The sequence below is a fragment of the Hyperoodon ampullatus genome (genome assembly GCF_949752795.1).
Source record: "Hyperoodon ampullatus genome assembly, chromosome: 2".
Lineage (NCBI taxonomy): Eukaryota > Metazoa > Chordata > Mammalia > Artiodactyla > Ziphiidae > Hyperoodon > Hyperoodon ampullatus.
In genome coordinates, this window is record NC_136915.1 from 45,967,977 (window position 1) to 45,989,246 (window position 21,270).

General features: G+C 51.2%; 1 protein-coding gene across 3 annotated transcripts in view; it reads right to left on the minus strand.

The window, feature by feature from the left end:
• GLIS1 (GLIS family zinc finger 1) overlaps positions 1-21,270 on the minus strand; it is a gene marked incomplete at its 5' end in the record, with an annotated part of 211,517 nt that overhangs the window by 46,254 nt on the left and 143,993 nt on the right. The window contains one exon of one of the 3 annotated variants that reach the window (XM_079725337.1): positions 18,714-18,737. The exons of the other annotated variants lie outside the window; for them this stretch is intronic. Within the exon in view, the coding sequence (XP_079581463.1) occupies positions 18,714-18,737 (24 nt within the window). The remainder of the gene's footprint in view (positions 1-18,713; positions 18,738-21,270) is intronic. 3 annotated transcript variants of the gene reach the window in all.

The window sequence follows — 21,270 nt, forward strand, 5'->3', positions numbered from 1 at the left end:
ACAAAAAAGATAATTTAAAAAGAGATATAATTCACACTAGCAGCAAAAATCAAAAGAAGCCTATGAATAAATACTTAAAAGAAATGCATGCAATACATGTATGGAGAAACATAAAATCTTGCAGAAAATCATTAACAAAGACCATGTTTATAGACAGAAAGAATAAATATCATAAAGAGGTCCATTTCCCCCAGTTGATCTGTAAGCAGAATTGCAATAAAAAATGTTAAGTTTTTGAAATTTTAAAGTTGATTCTAAAATACATATGGAAGAGTAAAGTCCTAAGAATAGCCAAGGAATACCTAAAGAAGACTGGAGTGAGAGTAGGGGGATAGATTTTCCTAGTAGATATTAGCAAAGACTTCTTACAAAACTATGGTAATTAAGATAGTGTAATACTGGTACAGGGTTAAAAAAAAATTGACTAATGGAACAGAAGCACCTAGAAACAGACTAATAAATACATAAAAACATATATGACAGGGCAGTATTGCAGATCTCTGGACAAAGGATGGGCAATTCAGTGAATGGCTACCCAGGTGGAAAAAAATTAAATTGGGTTCCTACCTCACACCATACCCTCTAACTCCAATGGATTAAAACCTTAAATGAAAGTAAGACTTTAAAAACTTAAAAATAGGGCTTCCCTGGTGGTGCAGTGGTTGAGAGTCCACCTGCCGATGCAGGGGACGCGGGATCGAGCCCCGGTCCTGGAAGATCCCACATGCCGCGGAGCGTCTGGGCCCGTGAGCCATGGCCGCTGAGCCCGCGCGTCCGGAGCCTGTGCTCCGCAACGAGAGAGGCCACAGCTGTGGGAGGCCCGCGTACCGCAAAAAAGAAAAAAGAAAAACAAACAAAAAAAATAATAATAAAATAAAATAAAAACTTAAAAATAAATCCTCTCATTATGATACAAGAGAATTTATTTGTGACATCAAGGTAGAGAAGCATTTCTTTTAAGAAAGAAAAGATTTAAGCAATTAAAGGAAAGGTTGATAAACTCAACTCATTAAAACTAAGACCTTCTGTTCAAGAAAAACACCATCAAGAAAGAAAAAATGAGTCACCAACTGGTAGAAAATACCAAGAATTCCTATCAATCAATAAGAAAAAGACAAACCGATAGAAAAATGGGCAGGGGACATTAAAGGCATTTCACAGAAGAGGAAACATGAATGGCCTACAAACTATGACAAGGTACACAATCTCATTAGTAATCACCTATATGAGAATTAAGACCACCACCAGATACCATTTCACACCCGCCAGACTGACAGAGTTACGTAATCCTTTTGAGGCTGTGGAACAACAGAACTTCTACACACCATGTGGGTGGGAGTGTAAACTGGTAGAACCACTTTTGAAAACAATACGGCATCATCTTACATTCTCTGAGCCAGCAATTCCATTTCTAGGCTCACACTCTAGTGAAACTCTTCCACTCGTCCAAAAAGACACATGAAGAGGAATGTTCACAGCAGCATTGTGAGCTAGCACAAAACAGAAACAACCCAAATGTCCATCAACAAGAAAATGATTAAAGTTTACTCACACAATGTAAATTACACAGTAGTAAGAATGAATGAATTATAGCTACACACAGTAATATGGATACAATCAAATATAACATTAAGTGAAAATATGGCAAAGACCACATACAGTATGATACTATTTTTGTAAAGTTTTAAACCAAGCAAAACTAAACAATACATTGTTTATAGATATATATGTGTGATCCTAAACAGAAAATAAACAGTGGTTCCAGAAATTCATGGATGTTCATTTTGCTATGCCTTATTATTTACACATATTTGCATGTATTATTTTCAATGTATCAAATACGATATAATTTTTTTAAGTGTAGTCTAAATCTTGGTTGTCTCTACTTCCTAATGTGTGACCCTGGCAAATCCTTCCCTTTCCAAAGCTTCTGTTTCCTCGTCTGTAAAATGCGGTTAGCGACACCCCTCTCCTGGGGTGTTGAGAGCCAATCCTAATTTAGCACAGTATCTGGCATGTATCGAGCACTCAGTAAGGGTTTGCTATTTTTATTATTACTATTAATAGTGATAAACATAGGCAGTGGCAGGGCAGGGACCCAGGCCACCCCCAACTCCCAATCTAGTGCTTTTTCTGTGCTGTCCTTTCTGCCTGGTGCCCCCAGACCCCGGTGGGCTGCAGCAGGGTGACTCTTTCCTGCCTTGTCAGAGGGGCAACTGATTCAGGCAGCACCATGGCCAACAGCCCCATGCAATCAGGGGACGTTTACATTCCTGCTGGATTGAAATCCTTAGCCAGCACTGCGGTGGCCTCTGGGCCTTATTGATTAATAACCTGGCCTAGCGCTAAGAGCTCTCAGAGCATGGCTGGCAGGGAACAGGCAGGATGGCACAGGCACCTCCTGGATGCACATGAGCTCTGGGGGCAGAAACCAGCCTCTTCTAGGCCCTGGCCAGCACCATCGCCTAGAGCTGGGGCAAGGGAGGGGGGCTGGCAGCTCAAGTCCTCCTGACTCAGGGATGCGGGTTCCAATCCTAGCTGTGCCTCTGCTTGCTGCAGGGACCCCAGGCAAGCTGCTTCATCACTCGGGCTTCCGTCTCGCATTTGTAAAACAGCACCTGGCCCAAATGTGTTAGCAAGCTTAGAGTGGCCCAGCAGTGTAAGAGCTACATCACTTTAACTGCTATTAATGCCTTTTGGGACCCAGTCTCAAGGGTTAATATCATTAGTCTGTGGGTCCTGGAACTCAACCTGAATTCTGTCTGTCCCAGGGCCCAGGGCAAGGCCTGATAAAGAATAAGGCACTTTAAGACGCTTCAGGGAATGTTTGCTGAATGAAATTGCCAAGTGGCAGGCCAGCCTCTGCTCCCGCACTTCCCTCCACTGGGGAAGGTCCTGCGTGCTATAAAGTCCTTCCTGGTACTGGGCTCAACGTGCTTCCTGGCAGCTGCCTCCCTCCAAGTTTTGGGAACAGGGGAAGAACAGTGGGGAGGAGAAGTGCCCACACACCCCATTTGTACACACTCTCCAGGGCCCAAATCCAGTCTGCACTTCTCAGTGGTGCTTCCCCTGACCACCCTGACCAGGAGGAATGACACCTTCCTCAGGCTTGTAGAACCCACATTCACAGACATATGCTGCATGGACACACAGAGATGTGCAGACACACAACCCAGATACACACTTACAAATCAACCCGCTGAGAGGAACACACACAACACCCTGGCCCTTGGGGACACATTCAACACAAACATGCCTACAGACACAACACACAGGCCTGCGAGGGTGCACGCATGCACACGCATGCACACACACACCCCACAAGCACACAGAGACCTGGTGACAGGCACCCAGAGACAGGAAAACACACATGAGCATGGGCTCTCAGAATTCCAGAAGCTGGGGAGCCAGGGTCAGAGCCCCTTGTGGGGGAGGGCTCTGTGCTTTCCTAGAAATGGACTTGATTTACCCTGGACACGTCCCTGGGGGGCAGCTCAGGCTGATGCTGGAGACCACAGGTCACCCGTTGGTTGTTCAGCAAGCCTGGCATCTGAGGGGCATTTTTAGAGATGACATAAACAGACATTCAGGGCATAATCTCTGCTCCATTCCATGCCGTACAAATTGTCGCACAAATTGCAGTACAATGACAGAGCAGCAATTGCCACAGGCCGGTTAGCTTGCGCAAACAGAGACCCTGCTGCTCCCCACACCGCCCCTGCAGTCCACTCCAGGTGCTCCAGACAGCAGGATGCTGTGACCCCAGCAGGGCCTCACCCAGCGAGCGAGACCGTCTGCACTTCTGACATCCACTTCCGTGGTCCTGGCTCTGAGTTGCTCTGAGGTCAGGCTGGGTGAGGCCCTGGTGGAGCACAGCTCTGAGCCTCAGTTTTCCCAGATGTCACTGGGCCTTTGGTCAGCTTCCCCTGCAGCTTCTCCACCAAGCCTGCCTTTCTCCCAGGTCCCATTCACCTCTGTCCCCAGCACTTCACTCAATGCCGGGCATAGTTCAAAGACTAAATAAGAGTGTGGAATGAATGAATGAACCCCCTTCCCACCCTGGAAGACAGGCATCATTACCCCCACTTGTGGCAGACCCTCACCCCCGGTCTCCCCTGGGAGATCACTTGTACACACATCTTCCTCTCAGGGTCTGCTTCTGGGACATCCACCTAAATGCCATTTTACAGATGAGGAAATGGAAGCTTCAGAAAGGTAAAGGAACTCTCCCAATGTCACACAGCACAGCTGCCCTTGGGGGTTAGCTCTGTGGAGGCAGCCCCCCACTCCTCCTCTGGTTGGGAGGCTGGTGAGGTCCTAATGTCTGGTGGTCCCTAATCCGGGTAAAGGAAGCCGCCCTACTTTGCCCTTGTGTCCAAGCCACATTCGTGGTTCCAGCTGCACCATTAACCAGGGGCGCTGTGATCCCCACCTAGCCATGGGGTCTAGATGTGAATATGTCTAAGAAGAGGAGGGCCAAGTTCAGCCAGGGTTTGACCACAGGCCCGCTGGAGCGGGGACGTTCAGCCGGCCCAGACCTCGGGCTCCTTGAGGGGGAGTGTCTCCATAAACAGTGTGATCAGTCCAGGGGCAGAGTGGTGGCCCCCCTAGGGACCTGATATCTTGTCAGGGGCCCTCACTGGACACCCTGGCCCAGCACAGAGGATTCTTGGGCCAAGTTGGAAAACTGCTTGCAAGTGCAGTGCTCTCCAGCAGCCTATATAAATCTGGAGGAAAGGGGTCATTGAGGCCTGGGAAGCTGCAACCAAAGGCACTAACTCCGTTCTTAGAAAAGCCTCTAGAATTAAGTCATTACCTGTTAATTAACACGAGCTGGGCAGAGATTTTAGTGATGGCATGACTGTGTGCATGCTGGTCCTTGAGAGGCAAAGGAAGCACACACACATCTATGTTCACATGCATCTCAGGCCCCTCCTGCTCTAACTCACCCTCGGGTCTCTGCAGCCCTGTGGACAGAGCCCGAGCTCCTCCATCTGATACACAAGGTCCTCTGTCACCAGCCCTGTTCACTTCTCCATCACTCTCTCCATCACTCTATCACTGAGCCATTCGAAACTCTCACCTCCAGGCTTTTCTTATGCTGTTCCTCCCCTTGGGACACCCTTCCCATCCTTTTGCACCTGGATAACTCTTACCTACCTTCTCTCTGGAGGCCTCCCCACCCGGTATTAAATCCTTTCCTCTGAGTTCCCATTTATTTTCCTCCAGGGAATTCATCATGGCATTTTGTAACTCGGGTTCAAAGACTGCCCCCTCCCCCCAGATGGCGAGCTTCTCCAGGGCAGGACAAGGCAGAGCACAGAGCAGGCGCGTGGTGGTAAATGAACACACACAAGCACAGCTGCACACGCTCAGAGGCTGCTCTGAGCTGGCCCTTGTGCCAGCCTGGGCCCCTGGAGATGGTGCAGGAGCCACCGCACAGGATGACTTCATCAGGGCCCTCTGTTATCCCAGCAGGACGAGGCATCCCAGCCTGCTGGCCTGCTATCTCTTCTTGGAGACACGGGCAAGCGCAGTCAGAAGGGTGATGGCTCTCTCCAGTCCTCGCCCCCAACCCATCTCCCTGACCAGATCCTCCAGCCCCTTATGCTCTCAGGCCCACCTCTAGGCTGATGACACCCATCTCCTGCCTCAGGAGCCCCAGACTCCCACATCTCTAGCCCCCTGGGGCCCTCTGGCTGGCACCTCCCTACCCAGCACACCTGAAACCAACTCACACCTTCCTCCCTCGTGCTGCCAGGGCTTGTACTCATGTCCACACAGTGAACGCAGGCGGGAGAGTGGAGCACCAACCTGAGCTCCTCCTCTAACCCCACATGTAACAGGCTTCCCATCCCTTTCTGTCCACTGTCTCTCCTGAATCTCTCTCAGATCCAATCATTTCTGTAGCTGCAGATGTGCCAGTTTGATTGGTTGCCCAGTTTCCCCATGTTAAAGAATCCTTCAGTATGGGAAGTGAATAGGGAGGACATTTATGCCTCCCACAAAGCGGGGGGGCAACCCCCGTCAACCTGGGTGGGGGGAACCCAAGACAGGCCTGGTCAGTGGGATGCCCTGCTACAGCTTTGGCCCTGGAGCAAGAGCACAGAGGCTGAGGACCCCAGTGTGGTGTCTGGATAGTCTAGTATCGGGAGAAGTAGGTCTAGGTTCCCTGCTTCTAGGCCCCTGGGGTCCTGGGATCCTGCCTGTCCTCAAAGCTTGCTCCTCTTTCCTTAGACAAATGGTCTGTGGTCACAGGGCCTGCCAATAAATTCTAGGGGTGGGGAGGGAGGGGATGCAGGGCTCATTATGGCCAGAGCTGGTTTCTGCTGCTTATAAGTAAGAAACTCAGCAGGCAGCTGCTTCTCTCCCTTCTGCCACCACCCAGGTCCAGGCTTCATTGCCTTACCTCTTGGCCCACACTGGGTCCTGGCTGACAGATGCTCCCTCTACTAGGCCCCATCACCCCTGAGCACCCCTCAAGGCATGTATCATGGTGTTGCCCTCTTCTTTTTTTTTTTTTTTTTTTTTCGTTACGCAGGCCTTTCACTTTTGTGGCCTCTCCTGTTGCGGAGCACAGGCTCCGGACATGCAGGCTCAGCTGCCATGGCTCACGGGCCCAGCCGCTCCGCGGCATGTGGGATCCTCCCAGACCGGGGCACGAACCCGCGTCCCCTGCATCGGCAGGCGGACTCTCAACCACTGCGCCACCAGGGAAGCCCTGCCCTCTTCTTTTTAAGATCTGCAGAGTCCACTAGGCTATGAGCTCCTTGAGCAAGGGGCCGAGTCTGCCCCAAGTAACAGACTGACCCGTGAAGTCTGTAGAGAGAGGCCACTTGCTATAGCAGTCAGCTCCCACTGAGTGATCGGGGTCAAGTCACTTAACTTCTCTGAGCCTCAGTTTCCTCATCTGTAAAGTGAGAATAATGACAGCTACCTCAGAGGGCTGCTGTACGGACAGACTAAGAATATAACATAGACTATAAGACACAGGTGAGGTTCCTTCATTGCCAGTATTTACTTGGCCCTGGCTTTTCTCAAAGAACATTAGCAAAGTTATTTGTGAAAACAAGGTCTATGGCTTTGTTCAGTGACTCTGTATCATCATCAATCATTCGTACAGCCTTCCTCCAGCAATCAACTTGTGTGACTCTCATCAGGCCTCATAAAGATTTGATATCCAGACAAAACTGGCCCCAACACACCAGCTGGCTGCTCTTCTTCCTTTCCCAGACAATAAGAATTCTACAATTCAACAACTTGCCTTCTTTGCCTTGGCTTCCAGGAAGCTCCAGTAAATATAGGGTAACAAAGTGAGCTTAGGTTTTTCACATATTTATGTCCTTTTCTCTATGTCAGTTTAACTGCATATAGATCTTTTGTAGTAAATACCCGTGAATTCTTAATGAAAGACAAGAACTCAATGATCAGGAATAAAATGGACTAGAACAGAATGGGACATAGTAGAACATCACAGCAGGATTTTCCGGTGTTTCCTCCACTCATTCCTCTTCACAGAGGATGAAACTGAAGTCTAGAGAAGGGGAGCGGGAGGCAAGGCCTGGACTGCACCTCTAGGGCTCCCAGCCTCTGCAGGCCTTGCTTTTGGGCTGCCTTGTCCACCAGGCACAGCATACACAGTACATAGAGTCCACAATACTTTTAGGAGCCCCTGAAAATGTATGAATTTAATTTATAATCAGAAGAAAAAAGGAACTTTTAGGTCAAAGAAAATGTTTTAATACATAAAATTAATATGTTGTCTTTAAACCAATGCTGTCATAAAATGTAATTTTTAGTATTTTTTATGGAGGACGAGGCTGAAGCCAAAAGTGCTAGGGTCAGCAAATGTCATGATGAGGCCCTGCTCGCTTTACCCATCTCACCAATGAGTCCCGGAAGCTTCTACTTTCCACCTGCTGGCTTCCAGGGGACCCAGGCCTCCTCCACACTTCCCTCTCTGACGGGATCCAAAGGGAGCGTCTTCATGAAGATTCTAGTGGGAAGTGGGGCCTTGCCAGGTGAATCTAATTTATACCCGGTAGTAAGCACCTCAGAGAGCTCCTGAAAGGCCAAAACCACCTGGAGGCGTTTCCCCTGGCTGAATTTGCTAACCAGTTGTCAGGACAAACCTTCCTGGGTTCAAAGCATGGAGACAATGAAAGGGCTGGCACTTGGAAGGCATGAGCCGCGAACTTCCTGACAGAGGTGTTGACTGCAGGCCGCAGACCCTCTGTTCTGCTTGGCTCAGGACCACACCTCGTCTTCCCCAGCTCACGAGCTGGGCTCACTGCGGGGGCCACAGCGGGAGCAGAGCTGGCCTGACAAATACCACCATCCCACCTGGGGTACAAGCAGCAATGGAACTCAGAGGAGAGGGGCAGCAGGGGAATAGCCTGCCCTGGGCATCACCACTGACACGCCGTGTGACCCCGGGCATTACCGCTGACGCACCGTGTGACCCTGGGCACCCTTCACTGGTCACCCTGCCTCACCAGGTCCCAGTGTCCTCACTGGGAAAGATGGGGCAATGGTTGTTGCGAGGATGACATGGGATGACGGGCAGTAAACAACCTCCAGCAGATGAAGCAGGATTATCATTCCCACTAAACAGAAGGAAATTGAGACCAGAACAAGGAAATCGTTTGCCTAGCCAACATCATGGTGAATAAGGGATCAGAACTGGATTCCAGAAGCCTTGAAGGTAGGGTTCAGCTCTTCCTGAGGAGCGGTTATGCCTTCAGGCCTCCCTGGATTCGAATCCCGACTCCAACTCTTACTGGCTGTGGTACCTCTCCACACTCTCTCTCCTGCCCCGTGTACATAGTCATGGGCCACAGAGGCCTCCAGCCCGACCTGGTTCTCTCACCCTGTCTCAGGGATGGAGCCCCAGGTAGCTGCCCCCGAACCCCACCCTTCCTCTGACCCCTACACGCCTCCCCTAACCTGTGAGGTCGCTGTCTCCCTGCACGAGAAGCCAGGGAAGTGGGGCAAAGGATGCCTTGGGCTCATGGTGCTAATTCTGGATAAAGCAAACCCCACCCCCGAACAGTGTAGGTTAAGTGCAAGGATCCATGCAAAGTCCAGATTACTTGGGATTGTTTTTGAGGAGTCACAGTAACTAATTAAGATGTCTTGACAGGCATTCTCTGGGCCGAGCTCAATGAAAACAGGGAGTGATCAGCTCATGATCAATTACAGAAAAACATGCTGACACAGAGGACATCCTGGAGCAGTGGGTGGCCGGGGATTGGAACCCCAGCACTTAACTTTTCTGAGCCTCAGTCTCCTCATCTATAAAATGGGACAGTAATGCCAACATCAAAAGATTCACTGAGAAAACAAAGGGCTTAATCTGCTATCTGGAGAAGAGCACATACCTTAAAAAATGCCACTTTCCCTCCTTCCTCACACTTTAAAGTAGCTGCTTTGGGGTAGTTTAATCATTTCCTCTGCTGCATTCTTGGCTATAATAGTCCTTTTGTTGTCAATTAATGCAAAATTGTACTCTTACTCTATCTCTGTGCCCATGGTCATAAAAACAGGATCTGTGGAGACCAAATTAATGATAAACAGCTGCAGCAGCAGCAGCAGCTAATTACAGAGCTTCTACTCTGTGGAGGGCTTGATTGTAAATTTCTCTCCAAGCGTGGGAATGTGGACAAGAACTCCTCCTCTCTAGGCCTCAGTTTCCAAATCCACAAACAGGATTGAGCCAGATGGTTTCCAAGCTGATGGTTTCTAAGCTCTTGTCTGGGTCTGACATTCCATGAGCTGGAGGACCTGGGGTGCAGACTCTCCTTTACCCTCATATTGCAGATTAAGGAGGGAGGGAAATCAAGGCGGGGATGGGATAGGAGGAGTGAACTAACATTGTACATCGGGTGCTTGGCTGGGCCCCCTGGGCACACTACCCATCTAGCCTAACCCAGAAATGCCCCTCAGACAGCAAGCCATGCAGTCCTCACCACAGCCCTGTGAGTTTGCTGCAAAAACCTTCATTTTACAAGACAAGACTCCTGATTCTCAGCCTGGGCCCTTCCCAGCACACTCCATCACTTCTGCCCCACTGAGTCCGGCTCTCTCCCTTTTTACTCAATCACATTCATTCAGGAAACAGTTGTCAATCACATACTGTTCAAGACCCTGGAAACGTAACAGGGGACAAAACATAAAAGGATCTAGACTTTATGGAGCTTACGGTTGAGTGGAGGGAACAGATCAGAGACAAACACACAGTGCTGGGTAGTATGAAGGGCAGAGAGTGGATGAAGATATTACTTTAGACAGGTGGTCAGGGAAGGCCTCCTGGAGGAGGTGACATGGACCTCCATGAACGCCCTCCATGGGCCTAAGTGAAGGGAGGGGGGGGCTGGAGCAAGAGAATTCTGGAGGGAGGGAAGAGCCATGCAGAGCCTGAGGTGGGAATGAAGCTGGTACGTGTGAGGAACAGCCAGGAGCCAGTGTGGCTGGAGCAGAGCGAGAGAGGAGTGTGGAAGGAACTGGGTCAGAGAGCTCAGCAGAGGCCCACAGCTGCCCCTTCCTTGTCCTTCACCTCTTTCCTCCTCCCCTAGGGCCCTGCCAGGAATGTGGAAAGGTAACTGTCTTGAGTTCAAAGAATCTTAGGGATTCTGGAGTTCTTTCATTTTATGGATGAGAAAACAGAGGCCTCATAGGGTCTGGTGACTCTCCCAGAGCCATTAGGCAGTCTGATGCAGAGCTGGGGAGGGAACCGAGCGCTGAGCCCTGGCCCATGCTGTCTCTACCCAGACTGCTGGAGTCAGGGTCAGAAAACCTAAGGGCTTGGGACTGATCAAAGTCCTTGTCACACACGTGAAGAAACTGAGGCCCAAGTCCAGGTGGCTGCGTGTGCATGAAGCAGGGGTGGGGGTGGGTAGAGGAGCTGCAGACTCTTGTTGGTGCACACCCGTGTGGGCCTTTGCACAAGCCAGGCTTCCTCTGGGCCTAACACCCACGGCAATCAATCGTAGTGCTTTTCTAATGCACGTAAGGGGCTGTGATGTCTGAAACCCACCGCTGATTACAGCCTCCCTGGAGCCTGCTGCACAGTGCTGCCTGAACCCGATCCTGCTGGGAGGGCAGGTGATTCTGACACGTGTGGACTGCACAAGCTGCCAGCCATCTCCTCTGCATGACCTCCAGGGGGCTGTCTCCCCACCCTGGGCCTCAAGTCCCCATTTGTCAAAAGGTGCTGCAGGGCTTGGGAGCAGCATCAGATGAGATTCCCTGGAAGGTTCTTCCCCAGTGCGAACACAACACAAGCCAGCGTTCTCCAGAATTTGGGAGGCAGTGATGGTACAGGTGGAGGCGATGTAAGTCAGCTGTCAACACAGGGCCTGGCACAGAGTAGGTACTCAACAGACTTTGCGGCTCTGCACAGCGGGACGAGCACTGCACCAGAAGGCAAGGGACCTGAGCTTTGGTTCTTTTGCTCCGTGATCTCAAGGAGCCAAACCCTCTCTACGTGCCTCAGTTCCCACAGCAGCAAACGGCAAAAGTGCAAACACAGGCATTCGGACTTGTGGCCTCCACGAGGCCACCTCCTCTGGTCCTGGATGCCTGGGGAGAAACGATGGGAGCAGTCAGTGGGGGGTGGGATCTTGGGGAAGTATTGGAGGCACGGCAGACTCATTTTTCTTCCTGGGGCCAAACTCTCCTGACTTCCAATTGCTATCATGTTCCTTGGCAACTAAACCTGGTCAGAAATGACCCCATAGGCCAAACTGACTCCCCAAATGAGGGATTCAGCAGATTCTGGGAAGCACAGACTTGTGGTTAAATAGGGGTGCAGGAGGCAGCTGTGGGCAGTGGGAAGATGACAGAGCAGGGAGCCAAGGACAGGAGGTGGAGTCCCAGACGTGACACCCAGCCGGGTAGCTTCCCCTCCGTGGATTTCAGCGAGCCCACTATAAAACAGGGATCCTGCCACTGCCTGTGCATTCCCTGAGCACAGGAACTACACCCATCAAAACTGCACCCCAGGGCCTGGTCATGCCCTGGGAAGCTACAAATGTTACTTTCAGCTCGAAAACCCTACACTTTCTGGCTCAGTACAACGAAGAGGCTGGCTCATGGAACGTCAGCTGGACACTCACAGGGCACTTGCCTTCCTCCATGCCCAGCAGAGACCGATATCCCCAAGAAACACACAGCCCAGGAGTACCACGCTCTCTGCTGTCCGAGGCTCATGCTCCCAACGTGGCAGACTTATCAAGGGAGGCTTGGGGGTACGTGCAGGAGGCAAGAGCAGGCTGCCCTCCATCAGGCGGCCACCTCCCAGCTGTTTGGAAATGGCCACTTGCAAGGCCATGAGTCTCAGTGATGGACTCTCATTTTATCATTACCCACGTCAGAAGAATGCATCTTGAGGGGGCAGCACTGCACAAGTCAGCGCTGTAATCACTTACAGACCACGGAGGCCCCAGTCCTGGCAGTGGAGGAAGATTTATTGTGGGGATGGACGGAAAACAAAGAACAGTTGTGCAAACTTTACGGAGCCACATTATGGGAAATGCCTTTCACATTTCCCACTGGTAAATGTGCTGGATGCTGTTTCCAAAGGGGGACTGAGCTCCGGTACCCAATCAGGTACAGACACTGTGCTCGGCACGGCTCGCTGGGCTGAGCTGGCCTGGCCTGCGGTGCCCAGGCCTCGGCTGGCAGCCAGGTGCTGCTGTCTGCTCTGGTGGACCCGGGAAGAAGGCTCCTTCCTGGGCCTCTGCATCCTCATCTGCCTGCTGCTGCTCCCCCTCGCACGCACCCACCACACGACCAACATTCTAAACGTTAATGCTGATCGTGCCACTCTCCTGCTCAGAACCCTTCCACCATTCTCTCCCTTGGCCTCAGGACAGAGTCCAAGCTCTTCATACTGGACTTCAAGGCCCTTTAAGGTTCAATTCCTACTGCCATTTCTACTCCCAGCCCCCATGCACGGAACACACTCCAAGCACAAGAGGCTACCTATGCTCCCCTCAAGGGCCAAGACTGTCACATCTTTTGCATAGGCTGTTCCCTTTCCTTGAAATGCCTTTCCTCATGGTCTGCACCTGGAAAGCTCCTACCCTCCCTTCAAAGCCCAGCTCTCATGACATCCTGGGGGAAGCCTTCTCCCTCCTCTGTGCCTCTGCAGCATTTGGTTAATTCCTTTGGCACCAGACCATTCCTCCTTTGATGCTGCGCCTCCTGCTTCTAGCATGAAACCTGGCACAGTATGGGTGTCAATAAAGCTGTGTTGAAAAGGTGGCAGATGTGATGGGGGGAGACAGCACAGCGGAGCCCAAGGCACTCTCCCGAGGGAGGGGAACAGGTAAGCTGAGTGTCCTGGGTCTTGGAGGTGACTGAGGCCGTAGCGCTGGTGCGGCCCATCACCCCTTCAATGGATGAGGTCAGTCACTGCAGCAGGCCAAGGGAGGCGCGTGCAGTTGGCTCAGAGAACCCATCTGCCATCCTGTGGAGACAGAGCCTATTAATGCTCAATCATGAAGTTTACCATTTCCAGGATGTCCCTCTTAGAAAACATGTTCTGGACACTTTCTTCAAGTCACTGTTGATTTTATCTGACTTTCTCAGTCCAATAAGAGAATCATTTCAATTCCATTTACATTAAATTCAAAAGCTTTCTCTCCTTTTATTATTTTAAATTCAATTCAGAGGGCTGTGTTTTTTTTATCCTTAATTTTTTTCATATTCCATAAAGCAGTGTGGAGTTCACAAAACTTGGCCAGTGTTCCTGTACCCTCAAGTTTGGTGCTCCCAGGAATTCTCAATTCTATGAGAGCTCGGGTTTGATGACTCAAAAAAAAAAAAAAAAAAAAAAGGAACAAGGGCTCCTGTTTTCAAGCATGGAGTATTTTGCCAGGCATGAGGTAAGTGCTCCATATACATGATCTCATTTAATTCTCACAACACTCTCCCTTTTACACAGACAGGAAACTGAGGCTCAAAGAGGCCACGTGACTTGCTTGAGGTCTCACGGCTGGTTAAGGGTCAGAGCAGAGATTTGAACCCCAACAGTTATTCTATACCTTTAGCCATTGGTCCACCCTGGCTCACCAAATTCTGGCTCAGAATTCAAATAAGACGGAGGGCGGGGAGTCAGGGATGGAGATGAGGTAGGGATGGGGAAGTGAATGGGAGTAGGAGGGATGGGGGATGCGAAGCAGAGAAGCAGGACGCTAGAAGAGCTGCAGACAGAGGCCTAAAGGCCAAGCACTGCATTTGGGGAGCATGGGGCTAAAAGGTTCTGTGCCCGATGGGAAACCCATCTGGGAGGGACACGCCTATGAGGGTGATTGTGTACTCTGGGGCCGGGTTACAGGCAGGAGCACTGGACTGGGAGATGGGGACTCAACTTGATCCCCTCTGCAGAGCCCTCTGCAGTTGGTGGACCACAGGTGTCCACCCCTCACAGAGACTCTTCTGGGGTGAGCATCAGAAGCCCTATTGTACAGGTACATTAACAGAGGCTCAGGAGTGAAGTGACTTGTCCAAGGTGGCACAGTCAGTGAGCAGCAGAGCTGGGATGAGTCTCCAGCTCCACCTGTCTCCTTCCTCTCCTCTTTCCCAGGCAAGCCTCTTCCATCTGTGGCCTCAGTTTCCCCCTCTGTACAGTGATGACAGGGGGCCCTCAGGGCTCTGAGTTGAATGCAAAGCTGGAGTTTCCAGAAAGCCTCTCCTTAGGAAGGTCCCTGAGTTTGATTTTTAAAAACTGAGGGAGATAGGAAGGCATCCAGTGTAAGCCAAGATCTGTAGAGCTGGAACGTTGGCTTCAAGGAGGGAAAGGGCATTAGCATCTGCTGAGCACCCAAGGAACACAGAGTGCTAGGCATTAAACCCATTTCACAGTTCAGGAAACTGAGGCTCAGCATAGCCAAGTGACCCATCCAAGGTCACATCCATGGCAGAGCTGGGACTTACAACAGCCTTTTCTTTTCCTTTAGGGACGCTCATGACTGCATGGCCCCTGTGCTTTTTAGACCCTCCCTCTTCTCCTTTCCTAACGCAAACTGCCCAGAGCAGTCAGACCATTTGTTGCGCACTCACTGTGTGCCAGGCAGTATGTAACATCTCATGTATAGTACCTCATCGAAGCCTCACAACAGTTCTATTCTCTCCACTTTACAGGTAAGAAAACAGAGGCTTATAGAAATCAAGTTACTTGCACACAATCATAGGCTGCTAGGTAGCAAAGCCAGGTTTCAAATTAAGGCTTTCTTGCAGGAAAACTTCAAGCACCAGATTAGGGATGGATGTGACCATCTTTAAGTTCCCTGCATTCTTGTAACTTTATGGGAAATTGCTCTGGAGGGCAGTGTCTGGGCGACGTCACACAGTGTCGGAGCAGAGAGAGCAGATGGCCACTAGGGCAGAGCCTCTGTACTAGGGAGCAGACTCAACTCCTCTGCCTCCAAGGCCAGGCCAGGTGCCAAAGAGCATGTGGTCCCCAAGACACTCAGCCATACCAGGAGCACTGTTATAAATGGGGCAACATGTGCTGGGAGAGCAGGACACACGGAGAAAAGGGGTGCCGAGGAGGGGACACTGGACTGGGTTGTGCAGGATGGTTAGGAGTTTGCTGGGTTGGGAAAGGCATTCCAGGCAGAGGTATCAGAAAAAGCCAAGGCCCAGAGGAGGGACTTCAGTAAGGGTTGTTAACAAGGGCATATCTGGATGCAAACTAGATGGCTGCCTTTGCTCAGAAAGGTTTTCCTACCCAGACCCTCCCGCCCCCAACCCCCAGAACGAGATGAGGCTCAGGCCTGTTTCCAAAGTGGGTGGGCTTGACCTGGTTGGAACAGCTTGGCTTCTATGGGCTCATGTACAGCAGGCTCCTCCAGGGCAAGGGGTTTAAAACCATATTCAATTTTGCAGCCTTTTAATCTTACCAGAAACCCCAGCCTCCAGAAACGAAGACTGTTTTCAGGTGACTCATTTATTTTTTAAAAGGTAAAATGTCTTATTCTTCATCCCATGAGTGTTCTCTCCTCTCATATAGGACAAAAGACCCATCATGTCAGCAGGGCAGGGACCTGCAGGCTCTCAAGATGATGGGGCGCTGGCTTGGGAAAAGTAGTTAAATGCAGACGTCTATCTGTTTCCCTGCTCCATCAGGGCTCCACAGGGCCAGGCTGGCTTTGATTCCCTTCTGTGACCCCACGGCCCACCAGGGCCTGGCACACAGGAGGTGCTCGGTGTCCGCTTGCCAAATAAGTTTCAGATCTGGATATTCTCTCGACATTTGCAAGCAGACTGATGATTCTCTGCCTGGGAGGTGGCTTGGGGTCATGGCTAGCACACAGTCCTTGGAGTCAGGCTGAGACCTGGGTTCAAATTTGACCCCATGATGCACTTGGGGCCTGAACTTGGGCATGAACTGGACTCTCCTTTCCCCATCTGTAAAATGGGGATAATTTCAGTCTCCAGGAATGTTCTGAGTGCTGAGATCACACATGTGTGGAAGCCCTCAATACTGAAAAACACCCAATGAGTATTTCAATAACGTTCCTGTCCCCCTTGACTGACTCCAACAAGCTTAAGCAGCCAGGCTCAAATCCTCAGCTCCTGGCTTCCCTCCCTCCCTCCATCATCCAGCAATAAGATCGCAAGATTCAAGGGCAGAATCCTTCCCACGGCGCTAGAAGTCTCACATCACATCATCTTTGTCTCTGGACCCCCGACTCCTGGCACACAGGAGAGGCTGCTGCCCCTCCAGTGAGGCAAGTGTCTCAAGGGGAGGATTCTTCCCTCAGTCGAGGGTCAGTTTCCCACAGTCTAACTTCCCCAACTTCTGGTTACCGGCCCCTTCAGGAAACCCCCTGCCCACTGAAGCTGCCCTATTTACTGTGCCATCCTGGACCCCCATCCTCTCAGGGCCTGTCTTCCCCGTGCCCTCTCCCTACGTGATGAGGATGGACTGGTAAAGCCACCAGCTCAGACATCTCGAACTCCCGGATAATTCCCTGGGATGAGCCTGAGATGTTGAGATGAGTCAGGGGTGTCAGCTGGCCTGGGAATGTGCCCAACCCACTAGGCTGGTCTCAGGACATGGGGGCCGGAAGGAGCAGATGCCCTGGGACCCCACACACTGTGATGTGAGATGCACGAGGACTCGACTCTGCTGAATAGAGAAGCTGGGCAAAGGCGAGTGGTAGAGGGCAGTGTGGCCTGTGGAATGGTCCAGGCAGCTGTGCCTGGTGATACAGAGCATGCCATTGCATCTCTGAATGTCAGTTTCTTCTTCTGTAAAATGGGCATGGTAATCCCTGGCTGGAGAGAGACTGTCTCAGAATATATTAGGTCTCTTCTCCCTCAGGACTTTCCATAAGATACTATCCCGGACCCCCTGTCAAGCCTCTCTCTGAGGTATATCCCTGGTCCCAGGTCCAGTGGCACCTAGGACAGACTGGGCGGGGTAAGGGATGGGGACCGATGGTCAGTGCGGCTGCAGCTGCCAGAGGAACCCGGGCAGGATGTTAAGTCCAGCCTCAAGGCTCCAGCTGTGCATCAGAACTTGGAGGGCAGGGACTAGAGCCTCCTCCCTGTGCCTCTGCCCTGGCTCCCCCTTCTTACCCCGAACAGCCACTGTCTGGCACCGAGCAGGGGCTCTGCATCGCTGGCAGACACCTGACCACAAGGCCACCAGCACATGTGATAGCTCTGCCCACCTCACCAACAACAGCAGAGGCTGCAGCAGTTAGCTGACCTCAAGTCCAGGTTCCACTCCTGACTGGCTCTTTTGAGCCTCAGGTTCCTCATTTGTAAAATAGCTGTCAAAGATCCTGTCCTAACTCCTAGGGCTAATGTATGAATCTCCCAAGACCATCAGTGTGAAGAGTGTGATTGGGGAAGATGAGAATTAACTAAGCAGTTCCCTATGTCATCTCTTTTAATCCTAATGACGACAGTCCTAAAAGGTAGGTACTATTATCACCCCGTTTTACAACTGAGTATATGCTATGGTTCAGAAAGGTTAAGTCACCTGCCTGAGGTCACACAGCTGGTAAGTGGCAGGGCTGGAGGTCGGTGTGACTCCAGACTTGGGTTTTCACCTGCCTTTTACACCTTCATGCTGTGCTCACAGCTTTGGTCAAGCTCTTCACAAAAGTCAGGGGTTGCTGTCATGATTATTTCATAAAACCCAAGGTTATAAGTTTTCCTCTTTCTCCTCTACCTGTCTTTTTCTTGATGTGGAGAAATGCAAACTCAGAGTCTACTAATTTCTGCAGTCTCAGACAATCAGAATTCCAACCGTCTGAGAGGGCCAACCTAAGAAAGCAAGAAAGTAATCTTTTCAAAGTTAACGTCTTCGAGGCGTCGCGTCAGTATTTGGGTTGGACGTAACCTTGCTATCGTAACACAGATGAAACCCCAAATATAATAAGGCTAAGACAACTCCGACAACGTAAGAAACATAACAGGATATTGCAAAGAGATTAAGGAGCTTCCGCTGGACAGCGTGGAAGGGCTGTGGAAAGGGCAGGGTGGGGGGCGGGCGGTGCACCCTGTGGGCCAGTGAGGCGAGTCCTGGGTCCCCGGCTGAGCCTGAGGATGAACGGCCTGGGCAGAGGGGAGCTGGGCTCCTCCAGGCACCTCTAGGCCCGCCCGGTGCGGAAGCAGAGGCTCCGCAGGCTAAATGTGAACCAGCTGTGAGGATGGGAGTGTTACAGTTGGACGGGGCGGGGAAGGCTTACCTCATGAAAGAACTGTGGAAACGGCTGCTGGAAAGATAATAAAAGGATTAACTGCTATTTTAGTGGGCCATTTACTCTGCAATCAAAGTGTCTCATCTATTTCCTGTTCTCCAGAGGCTCCGGGTCCAAAATTCCTTTGTCTATTACAGCACATGGTAGCAGAGGCCTGTCATGAGAAATTAATAATTTTACAGGGAAGGGAGATTGTATTTATCTGGGGTGCAGGTTAGGGCCCGCCCCTTCCCCTGGGTTACCTACTGCACCAGCCTCGCAGGAAGGGGGAGCACTCCCACTGCGGGCAGGGCGGAGATCAGAGATCTCTGCTACCATCTCCAGAGGATGGCACCCAGCAGGGCTGGTACCTGGACCCCAGAGAATAATCAGTTTAACAGGAGAAGATATACACAAACAAGAGCATCACGGCTTAGAAAGATGTGAGTTCAACTTCCACTCCAATGGTTACTAGCCGTGTAACCCTGGGCAAGTTATTTTTATTGTTCTTATCAATACTATTATTACTATCATGATTATTAGCCTCTATTATTATTGTTGTTATGGTTTGTCTCTAACTAGCTGTGTGGCCTGGTTTAATTATGCTGTCTCTCTGAGCCTCGGTTTCCTCATCTGTAAAATGGGGATTAATAGTATCTGCCCCATAGGGTTGTTGTGAGGACCACATGGAGTAGGAGGACCATGGGCTTAGAATAGCCCCCGCACACAGTCAGCACTCAGGAGCTGCTTGCTGGTGTTATTACCATAATCCTAAACCCCCTAAGAGGCAAGATGAAGTGTTCTCACAGTAGCAGGTGGAAGGCCAGCTGGACCCTACTGACCCCCAATGTAGGGTTTGTTTCTTCACCTATAAAAACCCTTGGTTTTACAGGACTCTTGTAAAGATTAAACGCAACCATGGGTAAGTACAGACATGGCTTGAACATCACCTCCTGTATGAAGCCCTTCTAGATCTCTCCTCCCTGGGCCGATGCAAACTCCATCCCAGACCCTGTCACCCATCTCCCATGCATCTCTGACTGTGAGTGCCCTCAGGCAAAGATCTTGGCAGCTCCAGGTCTGTCTCCAGAGCCAGGTGTAAGCCAGTGTTCTGTGGAATCTGCTGAAGCAAAAGAGATTCTGGCAGGCTGGCCCCAGAGAAGAAACCCTACAGAGAGATCCTGAGACTGCCCTGAGTGATTTGAGCCTCTGTGACCCACTCACTGGGCATCAATTTCCCAACCTGGAAAATCGACAGGGAAGGCCTAGATCATCTCCAAGGTCCCTCATGTCTAACACAGAAACTCCTGGATGCCGCGATTCTACACGGGAGCCTGAGTGCGAGAAGGCCACTGACCACGCCACACCAGGGTTCAGGCCAGGCAGCCTCTTCGAGGACCCTGCGTACACCACTGGGATCACCCCAGGAGAGAAGACATGAAGGAGAACTGTAGCCTGGCAGCTGTCAACTGCAGGATCTCAGAGAGAGAGAGGACTGTCTGCGGTCCAGGAGCCTTACCCTGTAACGTCCGCTGGGCATCTCCTTCCAGGCAGGGGCGTGCCCTCCCACAAGGCACGTGTCACAACACCCCAAAGGAACAAGGGCACCGCCAGGAACCGGCCCAGCCACCAGTTCTGCCTCCAGCACACTCTCGGCCCAAAGACACACGATACAGTCAGCTTCTCAGCCTGCTCACTCCCCACAACCCCAGCATGCCAACCCTGACCCTCACTTGTCTGCAAAGTGAATTCCTTGTCATCCTCAAGACCCAGCCTCCTCAAAGCTGAATAAGCTGGTCCAGTGGGTACCCAGCTCACAGCTCCACAAGCAGATGTGCCCCAAGGATGAACAGTTGGTCCCAGGAGGATGGAGTTTATACTGCTGGTTGCCCCTCCCTGGTCCTGCAAATGCTGCCCTGCACTTTGAGCAGGGACAGAGGTATACCTCTCCCCAAGCTGCACCCCTTCCCAGACTGAGTTCTCCATGAGGCAGGGCCCAGTGACAGCACACAAGTGTTGGAAGAACTCAACTTTGGCTACAACACTGGCCCTGAAGACCAAACACACTGCTTCCTTCCTCTGCCTTACCCAAGCCCCAGCAGCTGGGAAGATGGAGCTGGGCCTTGGTGGCTCCATCAGCCCTTCCAACCCCAGGCAGGCGCCTGTCCTGGTGGCTGGCTGGGCCCTGTGGGTAGGCACAATGACTTGGCTAAAGATATCAGGGACTAAGACTAAATTTCTAACCTCTGATACGGATTTCCACCACAGTGAGAGCAGAACATGCAGATGACCACTTAGAAGGGCTGGAGGCCTGGGTGCCTATATTTTGTGTGTGTGTGTGTGTGTGTGTGTATCTCCCTGGAAAGCTTAGTTTCAACCTCAGCCAGAACACTGCAGGTGCTATCCAGGGCCTTATCTGCTAACCCTTGGCCTTACCCCAAAGCCTGCCCTGGGTACCCACAGCTCTCAAGCTGAAAGCCTGTGAGGACTCGGTGCTCTCTGGAGGAAATCAAGCCTGTGGCTGCTCCAGGAGGCCCCAGAGCCTCCCTGGGAAGGACTCTGGGTG